This window comes from Bombyx mandarina, chromosome 12, assembly GCF_030267445.1.
Source record: "Bombyx mandarina strain Sakado chromosome 12, ASM3026744v2".
NCBI lineage: Eukaryota > Metazoa > Arthropoda > Insecta > Lepidoptera > Bombycidae > Bombyx > Bombyx mandarina.
This window is the reverse complement of record NC_143219.1, coordinates 8,319,175-8,332,751: the sequence shown is the minus strand read 5'-3', so window position 1 is coordinate 8,332,751 and position 13,577 is coordinate 8,319,175. Positions and strand designations below refer to the sequence as shown.

General features: G+C 35.3%; 2 protein-coding genes across 3 annotated transcripts in view; one reads left to right on the top strand and one right to left on the bottom strand.

Moving 5' to 3' along the window:
* The window catches only part of toc (toucan), a 109,512-nt gene extending 99,334 nt beyond the window's left edge, over nt 1–10,178 (bottom strand). The window contains exon 1 of the mRNA XM_089731645.1: nt 9,903–10,178. Coding sequence (XP_089587771.1) covers nt 9,903–9,911 — 9 coding nt within the window. The 5' untranslated portion in view covers nt 9,912–10,178. The remainder of the gene's footprint in view (nt 1–9,902) is intronic.
* LOC149501787 (uncharacterized) overlaps nt 1–13,577 on the top strand; it is a 76,523-nt gene that overhangs the window by 15,717 nt on the left and 47,229 nt on the right. The gene's annotated exons all lie outside the window — the stretch shown is intronic.

Sequence of the window (13,577 nt, the reverse complement as noted above, 5' to 3'; positions counted from 1 at the left end):
ATGACAATAACCAATTAAGTGTGGTACAATAAAAAATTTACCGTTAGACGGTACAGTCTCTGGGGTCGTGGAATGAGAATAACACTATTGAGATGCTGCACTATTAGAAAATTAGATTTTTTAAATTTAGGTGGCCCGGTGGCCTTTTCAGTTTTACCAGGACATGTGGGCGAAAATTGTAACTTTATACTCGCATTTAGACAAAATAAATAATAAATACGATACACTATACGTGTAAACGTTATAATGATACACTATCCTATCGATGATATTAACAAGATGTTACGAGTACTTCAACCCGATCCATCTCAGTATTACCTTACTTGGCAAATTTATCTTCTACTGGACGTAATGTGAGCTCGCTGAGCTAGGTAACAAACACCACTTGAACTATTTCTGCGGCCAATCAGTCATGGGTTTCGGCTTGGAGAATTGAACAATACAAATAGGACTTCTATCTCGTTTTTCGGGTAAGCTCTTAATCTCGACTTTTTTTTTATAGCTTATCTGGGTGGACGAGCTCACAGCCCACCTGGTGTTAAGTGGTTATTGGAGCCCGTAGACATCTACAACGTAAATGCGCCTCCCAACTTGAGAAATAAGTTATAAGATCTCAAGTATAGTTACAACGGCAGACTATCCTTCAGACTGAAACGCATTATTGCTTCACGACAGAAAGAGGCAGAGCGGTGGTACCTACCCGCGCGGACTCACAAGAGACCACCAATAAAAAGTTAAGTTGTTCCATTTAAATTGTTACTGAAGATGGATTAAGTAATTAAGTAGTTGAATTGAAAAACCTTTTTCGTAATCGATATAATACAAGATTTGTTATTTAAATTCACTGGGTTGGACATGTCAATCTATAATTTTGATACAAGACACCAATTCTAGATCCGATTGGTAGAATTTTATTTGGCAAACCAGCTTGCGCTCCTTTCGTTTGGTTAACTGGCATAGATTATGCAAACACAAGTGTTTAATTCAATAAAAATAAAATACACATATTAACAAGTATCTAATACCTTTACTCATAAAATATAAAACAAATAAATTGATATGCAATTTTTTAAATAGACATAAATAAGTACATAAATTATATGTACGTATACATATTAATACACCATAAATATTCTTTATCTACTCAAATAAGTGAAATAATAGTTATAATATTAAATTATTGTGAAACTAGAGAAGCAATATGTAATCTAATGAAGTATTATAATTCAAATGTCAATCATGTCGTGTACACACATTTGTTCACTTCTCTTGGTGATTTTCAGCTCCACGCGCATACAAAGTCCACGAGCGCTATGACATGTCCTTCTTCAAACGAGGCTTGTGGAGAGTATTAAGCGGTAGGCAGCGGCTTGGCTCTGCCCCTGGCATTGCTGAAGTCCATGGGCGACGGTAACCACTCACCATCAGGTGGGCCGTGCGCTCGTCTGCCTACAAGGGCAATTAAAAAAAAAGCAAAGAATAATTTAAATTCAATAATTCACCAATTCTTATCATTTTACTTAGTTATCATCCACGTATCTATCTTATGTGTAAATAAAATAAATCTTTGTAAGAAGGAACATATTATGTATGATAGTTAGTTAAAATGTATCGTTGCTGTTAAGCCAAAGGAATATTAATTTTACGTACTACCATCAAAGTTCAAAACGGCGCGTCAGTAATAGTTTCCAGAAATCTATTTAATGTGTTTTTTTAAGCAATTAGCGAAAGTTACGGCGAAGCGTCACGGAATTCACGTAAATCTTCAAATAACTAAACAAATAACTTATATAAGACTATATTTTTCATATAGCTTTTTGATGGCGAGCCTAGTTACAATGTTTTACATATCAACCCTCGATGTCAAAGAACCTTGTTCAAAATAATTGTATTGATTTACGTGGAAAAGAAACTTGGGCAAACTTCCAAATGGAAAGCAATTACACTTTCACCAACAGTGAGACGCTAGAATACAAAATAAGCTTGAGTTAGCTTTAGGAGAAATTAAGTGTCGTTACTGCGGTACCTACATTATTTTACAAGTCATTGTGATTTATGTAAAATATTCAAATAATTATAGATTCAAATTTTTTTTATTAATCTTCTGTACGTACATTAAAACTGCATGTTTTCTTGAATTGCTATTACGTTAATATAATAAATGCGTGTTAGAAACCGTATCTCTAATATTTTTGTTTTCAAAACGTCACTATTATCTGTGGTTGTGTCAAATTGATGTGAAAACATTACCGAACTGGCGATAGTGAATAGTCATCATCGCTATCACTTATCCAAACATTACATCATACATAGAAAATGTCACTTATTATTCTTTTAGAAAGCCAGTATTCCAAACAACCCAATGTTATGTCCCCTAATAAATAATCTCGTTATTTGAACGTAGATTATTTTGTACAACAACGTGAATGAAGTCAACGACCTTGTTACGACTAATTTAAGTATTAGTTCAGCAATATTCTCTACGAAACACTCGTGATTGTAAGTGGTAAGATTAATGATTGGTGTATAGGTTTTTATAAAGAGACCTATTCTTGTTGCGTTTTATACCTTAATAGATTTCATTCCAATGTTAGCAGGAACCAACGGCGGATCCAGGGGGTGGGTCATGGGGGTCATGACCCCCCCCTGAGCTAGTTCCAGGACTTGAACTAACTAGGACTAATTGAAGAACATCATGATTTACTTATTATCTATTGTTATCAAAATTAAATTATAAGTTCTTAACTTGCCCACGACTATGTGACCCCCTCCTGGCGCCAAAGCTGGATCCGCCCTTGGCAGGAACTAAAGGTTGAATAATGCAAGGTGTTGCAGTAAATAATTCTTTTTCGATTTTCATATTCTGAAGAATATTACTAAATATTTATTTAGTTTCTTTCGTAAATTTGTTTGCAGGTAATTTTGGGGCGTAAAACATTAAGTATTCGTAAGAATTCAATAACGACTAAAATTTTTAATTAGATAGTGTTAATAGTGATCGAACTCATTCTCGAACATATGACATGAGATCAATCAGAAATATGTTCACATACAAAAGGGGTTAAAACTTGGCACTTATATAGTACTTTATGGGGTGTATCAGACAAGTAAATTAGAATAAGAACTACATGCTGTATTTGCAATAAGATCTCAATATAGAATGTAAATTCTATGAGACATCGATGATGCGGAAGTTTCAAATAGACAAAACATTTTTTTCTCCGCCAATTCTGAACGGATGTTGATTGATTTGATTGAATTGATTGTTTCTTGTTTTAATCGATGGGGATTTCGTACGATGTTTGTTTTTTCTCAAATTATAATATTGTTATGGTTTCAGACGAAAATTAAATGGCGCTGCTTAAACTTTTTTCTTACTAGTAGGTAAACTAAATTCCGGGATTGGCGAGAGAACAAATCTTATAAAGTAAAGCTCAGGCAATAATATTAATAAATAGCCTTAGGTTTTCTTTTCAATATTTTTAAAAACAGTTTCAGCAGACAAGTTCACGGTCCACTTTGCCGTAATGTCTAACGTAGCTCATAGACACAACGAATGTCAATACCTTCAAACTCCTTAAGGTATGATGTTAAATTCTCGTACCAGCTGTATTATTTGCAATGTATTTACCGGTTTGACGTATTATCTATCTTGTTATTACAACAGCCACATAATTTATTTACATTAAACTATTCTATGCAAATTCCTAAAAATACGAACGTAAAACTAATTAAATGATCAACAAAGTAGATATTGTCTAACATTAAACTCTCTTCCATTTTAATAAGGTCTATATATGTTTCTTTTTAACCATATCGACAGTTTCATCATACACGGTGTTAAATAACATTCAAGGTTAGTTCAATAAGTGTTATAATATCGATTGCCGATTGCTGCAACTTTGATTCCAATCAAACAGATCGAATATAACATTTTTAAATGTATCTCTTATTGTTCATTGAAGTTCCCATTATAGTAACTCATACCAATTTTGGATTTTATAGAAAAAAACAGTACTATAGACATAGACTCTGGTTTGTCGGATCTGCATAGACTAAAGATTTCGCGTAGCCCCACAGAAAGTAGTCGAACGGTGTTAAGTCACACGATCTCGGTGGCCAGCTGATGTCGCCACCACGCGAGATGACGAAGCCTTCGAATTTCTCATTCAATAAATTTAATGTTTTCCGTGCAGTATGGCAAGTGGCGCCTGTTGGAACAACATGTTTGTGAGATCCATACCATCTGTCCTAGGCCACAAAAAGTTTGTTATCATCGTCCGATATCAGTCGTCATTGACAGTGAGCGTGGCTCTTTGCGCATCTTCAAAGAAATAAGGGCCGATGATACCGCTGGACAAGCGGCTAAGTACCGTATGTGCTCATGCCAAATTTGACAGCTATCACTTTACCAAGATGGCCGCTATGAACTGTCAAATTTGGAGCGTCCCTATTGAAAAACCATACCTATAGGTACATATCTTTTTTAGAGAATTATTCAAACCAAGTGCCGAATGAACTAACCGGTATTCAGTTCTGCTATATTCATGAAAGAATACATTTATAAATCATGTTGAATTCTGGCTATTGGAAATAATATCTGTTAAACACTTTATGTAGGTACCTACATAAATCTAACCTCAGTTTTAGATTAGATAATTGTTTGGTGTAGTAAAGAATCAGACTCGCTGAATTTTATGTTAAACGCTAACCTTGGAATGAAATTTGAATGATACCGGAAGATTTTAAATGCGTCCTCGTAAGAATTGGTTTCATTTAGTTACAGGCAAAATACAACAACACAAAGGAAGACGCACTAAATGTAGGAAGTGAGTTGATATTCGGAAATCAAAAGTTAACTATTTTTGTTCAAGGCGCTCAGTTTGCTCTTGAGACAGAACTGGCATGCGTAGAGATCTGTAATTAATTCAAGTGCATTATTTTTTTTTTTTTCATTAATTCAAGAGAGTTTTAAAATTTTCCAAAAATAACTTAACAAGGCTTTGTATTTTTTTTTAATTATATAGGATGTTGGATATCTAAAAACGACGGTAAAAATGTTCTTATGTTTTTTAGTAAGCACGTGACTTTTTTTCGTAAATTATATATCTCTTTAAATATCTATGGCAGCCTATGGCTGATGGCTGATCTAGCAAAATATATATTATCTACAATGAAAATTTTCTCATATTTTTTTGGAAGGTATTATTGGTGGTTTTTCCAGCTTCACTGGCACAAGTAGGGGCTCAGCCAGGACTATTTCTCATTATCGAGGCAGCGAGAGTTTGTGTTAAAATGAGATAAATATATTTCGAAAACTAAAAAAAACACAATTAAATAACAAGCCGAACTAAAATTCATACAAAAATTTATTTTATCTTAGTAATCGTAGTCAGGATATACAGTATGTGTAAAACAATTTATAGTCATAGTAATTCAAATTAATTGAACGTTTTAAACTTGATGAAAATTACATTGAAAATTATTAATTATTTCATTATTAATATTTGTGACATACAGCTCTAAGTAGGAATTGGAATCATATATTAAATATATATATGAAATATATAATATATAAATCTATTGTAATAAAAGGTTTATCTAAGAATAGTATGTTAAAAACAGGCCGGGATTGCGCCCGGAACTACACTAATTATTATTATTATTTTTATTGCCCTTGTAGGCAGACGAGCATACGGCCCACCTGATGGCGAGTGGTTACCGTCGCCCGTGGACTGTGTTTGAAATACAAAAGAAACAAAAATAACTACATACATAATAAATAATAAAATAAATAATAATACAAAGATACTCGGAACAAAAATAAATACATGTCCGTTTTTTATCTTAAGAACATTAAAACAGTGAAATCTGCGCAAGAATTTGTGCTAGGTATAAAATTATTCCAACACTGAGATACATTCTGCTGTTATAATTGCTAAATTCCTGAAAATCATTTCAAATCAAGTAACTTAGCATTAATGTTACTAAAACTCAACTGCTTGTGTAAATAGCAATTAATTCATTATAATAAATCTAAATCTCTCTTTTTCAAAATATTTTGAATGTATGTACATATTTATTTCTACCGTATTGTAATTTGAACACATATTTCGGTGCCTACTTTTTTATTTATAAACTTAAAAATCGATCATACGATTCTTATCTTATAAAATGAGGTTAGAATTATTGATAAGTTTATTATGAATGGACGCAAAATTCGAACTATGTTTAATATCGATCAACTTATTTAATATAAGTAATATAATCGAACATGTTTTATTTATATGCTACCACAATTTAATTCCACTGTATAAAATAATTCCGAAGACATTGAAAGGTCAGACTTCAAGGACTTTGAGTATACATAATTTACACACTTAATATAATCAATAATGAAAATGGAGACAACGATAAGCATTCTTAATGAGTCTGTTTTAATACAAGTGTACGTTTTTATATTTATGACACCCGCTAACGGGGACTAAAGTGAGCCTATGGTTGGTGATCTGGATTATTTTCTTACATTCACAAAATGAGGTTTAAGGGGATTCCGTCCTGGCTTATACACACACTGTTGCAAGTTTTTAATGGTATTTAATATGTTTATTATCTTATAGTTACAATATATCGGCAAGTGCACAGTGTACAGGTATAGGTAATCTTTTTATTTTTTTTATTGCTTGGATGGGTGGACGACCTCACAGCCCACCTGGTTTTAAGTGGTTATTGTAGTCTATAGACATCTACAACGTAAATGCGCCACCCACCTTGAGATATAAGTTCTAAGGTCTCAAGTATAATTACAACGGCTGCCCCACCTTTCAAACCGAAACGCATTACTGCTTCACGGCAGAAATAGGCAGGGTGGTGGTACCTACCTGTGCGGACTCACAAGAGGTTCTACCATCAGTAAAAAGTAATCTGGCATTAAGTAGTTAGCGAAGCCAATATATAGTTCGACATGAATGACGCCGTTCATTTTGAGATGAGATCTTTTAAACCTACAATTCAATTTAAAAAAAATCTGTTCTACCTTTCAGCCTGTGTGTGACTACTGGGTGGTAGAAATGGGCAGGCATCTATTATTGTCTAATGTCTACCCACGCGAGCTTCCAATACATCCTGATACCAGTAATAGGGAACATACTTTACAAAACCTCTGTATTTGATTTTGCACGATGCTATTCCTTCATTATGAAATTTTTTCATGAACTTGTTGACGTTAGAATAAAATAGATTCTTGTCACTTTATGTGAACACCAGTAGGTACCTATAGACAAACTTGATATAAGTATCGGGCGTCCTACTCAATAGGTCACGAATGCTTTTCTTATATTACGAAATAGTTTTAAAAGTATTTATTCACAGCTACAAGTAATTCAACTGAAGTAAAATTAAATGTAACTTAAATGAAATTCGTTTTACAAAACTTTTAATAGCACGTCCTCGTGATGCCGCTTACCATAAATACAATGCTTAAAATGATTTGCAATAAATATTTAAGAGTACCGTCAACTTTTAAAATATACAGACATTTGAAAACTATTAGGAAACGCGGTCAGTAATAGGTAATTGCATGCTAAATTACCGACTTCCCACATGCAACAAATTTTAAAACGCAATCGGTATTTGCCGATACGATGGGCTGTTAAAACAAAAAAGACAGTGATAATACTTGTTCTGAAATCTGGTTTTCGCCAGTTACGAATGTTTTTAAGACCTGTTTTTATTTATTTAAGACTCTTGTTAAAGAGTTCGCGATCCTCAATATTGATTAGTTAATGAAATTACAAACGAAACGTAACTAAACCCAAAAACGTGATTTTGTAAACCGAATGAATGTTCCCCTTTCGGATGCGTCTTTTCATTCGAGAATTTGGAATAAAAAAGTGTACGGTTCCGATGTCAATAACCTAATGTTTTTTGCAATGACTACTTACTTGTTCAAGGTTCATTTTCTTGCTCACACAAAACATTATCTTACGCGCATGAAGACGGATTTTTATTTCAGCGTTATATCTTAAGTAAACAGAAGAACACTATGGCATTCGCGATATGTGATTCAAAGGAATGCAATTAAACAGTGAAAGTTTGAGGTTCTGAAACTTCAAAACGGTTACTTAATTATAAAAAATGATTTGAATAATATTTACACAAGAAAGCACAGTTAATACAGTATAAAGTTTTCACTACGATATTCATTTAAATATATATTTGTTGCATCATATTAATTGAGACAATTTACACAATGCATTATTTATGCATTTCGTTTCAAATCTTCTCAAAGCTTTTTTGCGTTATTTAACTTCTTGTCTAAAGAGATTTGCTCACTAGCTTGTCAGACTTAATTGCTTCATACCTGCTCTTCAATTAACGAAAGAAATATTATGATGTCGGGTGACATCATGTGAACTTCGCATTTGTATGCTTTACAAAAAATTTAACAATGGAAATGTTTTGCAGATTTCAGATTTTATAAATGGGGATAGAAATCAATTTGAAACATTGTAGACATATTATTATGTGAACGGGTTTCAAAGTACTAGGTACCTGTTCTAAATTTTTTAAAGACATTCCTCAATATTAACGCAATGTAACTCTTTGCATTGTCAATTTAATTCCAAACGTGAAATATTTAAAGGATAAGCTACAATACAGTTAAAACTTCAATCTCACTCACGGCTCTATTTAGTGTCGGTATTTACATTGTGATGTCTATAGACCTCCACTAGCTACTTAGCACCATGACCGAGTGAAATATTTCCGTAAAACAGAAAACCACACAATTTTTTTTCCGACTCAAATGCTTCCCTTTTGTAAAAGCAAGATTGTTTTATTATGAACCAAAATACCTACCTTTTTCGTAATTTAATAATCAATATTAATGATAAACATTAAAATACCATGCGTTTCTACATAAAAACAATCTACTCGTAAAATTTGCACTCTTGTATTATTTTCTCTACGTCATATCAAAAAAAGTTGTGTAAAATGAGACTAATGTGCTATTTGTCCTCATCTAAATGGCAATTTCACATTTGATATTCAAATTTTAAATTATAAAATAACTTCTCTCGTTTTAAATTATAAACGCATATATGGAACACAAAATACAAAAAATAAATAACAAACTTTCCTTGTGATGGATTACCAACCCAGTAATTAGTATCTTACTTAGTTGTCTGGACCATCGGTATGAGCTACAAATGGAATAAATATTCCAATATGAATATGCACGGTACATCGTCTGTGGCCGTGTGCAGATTCTGCTTAGCAGACTTTTATGAATTATGGTCGAAGCTCTATGGGTCGCCTATCTTTATAGAACTGTGTTAAAATTGACAAGACGACAACTGCAATGATCGCAATTCAATATGCTGACATGTTTTACTAAAGGGTCGAAGTTCGTATGTTCCCATCGATCAAATGTAATTATAATTCCTATTAAACGGCATCAATTACGAAATGTTCCATTCTGTTGTGGGTACAAGTGTGGTTTAAATACCCTCACAAGTAAACTAATATCGTTATGAGATCAGGCTGTGGCTGAGACAAAGAATAATAATGTTAAACTAGAGGGTTGATCATTTATTATAGGTACTATAATAATATTCTTCTTACGATGTTTAACATATTCATACTTTTTCACAGTTTTTTTTTTTTTAAATAATTGACAAAATTACCAAGAACCCCGATTCGTAAACTTTAAGCTTTATGGAAGTATTTTTAAGTCTAGAAAAAAAAAAGTTTGGATACATTAAATGCTTAATTTCACAAAGATCGTTCCATAGTTTTTGACTTACTATTGAAGTATTGAAATATTTAGTCCTTGACAGTGATTTTAAAATAATACAAAATTAAGTTGATTGTCTGCTTGAACATTAATCAGTAAGACTCACCTTCGACATTGCGTCAATTGTATTCAGAGAGCTTTGTACACCTTCTCACTCGTCCATTTTCCTTAAAAGCCTTCCGGGCCGTATAGGTAATGTCTTGGTACACACACTGATTAAGCGCGGACGTTATCGCATAGCATCCTCGAGGCGCCGTTTCGCGGCGGAGACCCGATCAATACTGTGACTGTGAGTCGGTATGTAGTTACCGGCGGATAAGGTAAAAAACTGTGTTGTTACGCGTGCGCGCGCAAACTGTTGTTGACTGACATGGCGCATGTGTGTCGATTGGATGGCACGGTCGCACGGCCTGCAAGCACATCTATATACATAGTATTATTGCACAGCCGCAACAAGCTCAGACATCATATCATGGCTTCAATATATTCATCTGCTTTGGGTAGAACTGATGTGGAAGAGACGAACAAAACACACAAGTACTTAATCATACGTACAAACGCTATTCCTGATCATGGAACGGATGTAGTTTAAATGTATACAATTAGGTTTATAGGTAACTCGAAGTCTTGGAAACGACCTGAATATTGATAATGCGTCGTTGAATAATGTCAAAGTACCGGAATACATTCAGTGAATTTTATGTGTGGAAATTCGATAAACTCCACACAACAGTACTTCACCAACCTTAAAAAAAACTATCACTTAACCATTAAAATTTGCCTATAAAAGTATGAATACATACAATGGAACGCTGTTATCTTGTGTAAGTGATGAACGCAAAAAAGACTGTTCTTAAAGCTATTAAGACCATATTATTGTTATGAATAACCCTTTTGGGCTTATATTAACTCCTATACTTATTTCATTATTATTAATACCATATACATATATTTAACAGTGAAGAATGATTTTCACTCGATCGTGAAATCATCATGTATTTTTTATTATTATTACAACCAATGGTTGATATTAATATTTCGACTTTAAGAACTCTCGTTATCCAGTTGGGCTACGGGCTTTGTACGTTCGAGGCTGCGCCGCACGCTACCGTAACTATAGCGCGCTGGCACCAGGAGAATGGGACGACGCGTCTTACTGTGGACGAGAAACCCGGCCAACAGTGTATCACGTTCCAACTCGGCAGGCTGGTTCTGACCCAGCGAGGTACCACAAAACATCGGCGGCCCCGCCGCTGTAAGCATGTCTACGGTGAACACATGTCTACGGTGCACCGTACACGGCACCGTGCTGCGGCATGAAACCGCACCGTAGACGTGTCCACCCCCTACCGCGGTGACCGGCGTCGTTGGTCGTCGACGATTGCCTCGACGACCTGTCGGTAAGGCGTCATGCCGCGGCCGCGAGTCTGGTTGTAGTGTTGACCGCGGAAACCACTTTAACCGGGATCTGACCCTGGGCGGAGATCCTACGTTGGCAAGGAGTTGTTTGGTGCTGTAGAGCCCTAAAATTATCCTTGGACCTACGGTCTGCTCCCAATATCTGCAGACCGTCAAGTCCAACCACGTGCCCTCTAGGCGCGGATACTTCATAGGAGGTTCGGCCCCTGCCGGAAAAAGGGGCATTGTTTAGATTACATATTATTACCAGTAAATAAATAAAAGAATAAAAGTCAAAGGAGGTGTCCCAGCGAATGCTATTTAAAATACATAGATGCATCGAAGAGCGCTGATTTTCAGTGACTCCCGGTGCACCAACACCAATAAAAAATAGAAGGAAAAAGTAAGGGTGGCTTGGGAAAACTAACGTATGAACAACAGCACAAAACCACTAGGTACTAACAATTTTAGTTTACAAAAGTTTTAACTTTTATGCTCGGGCTACAATCTGTCAGTAGCCTAAAACGAAACAAAAAATAAAACAAAGCACTATTATACCATTACGAAAAAGCAACTCAACATTGGCATTTGCAATTATCCCCAATTTGTAATTTGCGTCCCAAATATGTAATAATAAAATAATGAATTATGTTTAAATAGAGTAGTAAAGCAATAATCAAAATTCCCAAGGGTACTTACTAATCTAAGCAGAAACGATCGGACCGGACGTCTTGTATACACCTAATCAATTTTCTTAAAACAATATAATTTACATTTATTATTATTTTAATATATTAAGTATATATTAATTATACCTACTTCATTAATAGGAAGCATTGGATAACGTGTCCGGTAAAATAAATAAAAAAGATACTACATTTGGCTTTGTCCACTTGCCTCAATTGACTGTGGCTCCAGAGTGAGAAACCTCCACATAATTTTCACCATAAAATGAGCCCTTTCTCTATCAGGTCGACCAAAGCTTTTGCCTATCTATCTTTGCCGGTGCAAACAGATCAATAACAGTTTTTCAGTTATTTACTGAACAACCCAATCTTTATTTACTTCGCCAAACATAATGTTGACAATGAATTAACTTTTATGGCTCCTCTTCACAATCGGCCATGATGGGCCAACAAATGATCGTCCATCATCATCGTCATGATCGGGCGATCATCTCGACACTCTCCACACAATCGTGAACGTTCATTTAATGACTGTAAGACGTCTAGGTATTGATGATGGAAATCGAGGGGATCGCGGCTGCGGCAATATGTTTAGTTAGCTCATATAGTCATTTAGTTATTGTGCGCGAAAAAATAATCGTGAATACTCTTTTTTTTTTATTGCCCTTATAGACAGACGAGCATACCTGATAGTGAGTGGTTACCGTTGCCCATGGATTTCAGCAATGCTTGGTGCAGAGCCAAGCCACTGCCTACCGATAAGGTGGTGGGTTGTGGCTATCAATCGGAACAAAACAAGGTCCACGCAAACATAGTTTTGTAGTCGACACAATTGACAAACACTTGAGACAACTATATCCTGACTAATCGGCGATGGTGTGGACGCTCACACAATCATGGGCCATCATTGCTTTGATGTACCGGCACCACGCCGATTGCGCCCGATCATACGCGATGATGGCCGATTACAGACATTTATGCCCTCTACACTATCATGAGTTTCTATAATCGCCCATCATGGCCGATCGTGAAGAGGAGCCATTACAATTTTAAAATTCTGATTTAAAAAAATAGAAGAAGTAAAAACGATATAACGTTATAACGGGAAATTTCAATCTTCTCAATAATAACACATAGATGGTTCATTGGCGCTTTTTTCTCAAGGCGTATTCTCCTGTGACGAATTGGAGGAGGAGGAAGACCGAGATCTTTCTCTTCGTCTCTGGGGGCGACGGAGTCGTTTTGAAGTCGTCGTGGCCTAACGAATAAGACGTCCGGTGCATTCGTATCTAGCGATACACCGGTGTTCGGGTCCCAGGCGGATACCAATTTTTCTAATGAAATACGTACTCAACAAATGTTCAGGTGAAGGAATAAGATCGTGTAATAAAAAGCAAACCCGCAAAATTATAATTTGCGTAATTACTGGCGGTACGACCTCTTGTGAGTCTGCACGGGTAGGTACCAGCACCCCATCTTTTTCTGCCGTAAAGCAGTAATACGTTTAGGTTTGAAGGGTGGGGTAGCCGATGTAGCTATACTGAGACCTTAGAACTTATATCTCAAGGTGAGTGGCGCATTTGCGTTGTAGATGTCTATGGGCTCCAGTAACCACTTAACACCGGGTGAGCTGTGAGCTAGTCCACCCATCTAAGCATTAAATATATTTTTTTTAATTTAGGTAGGCAGTGGTTTGG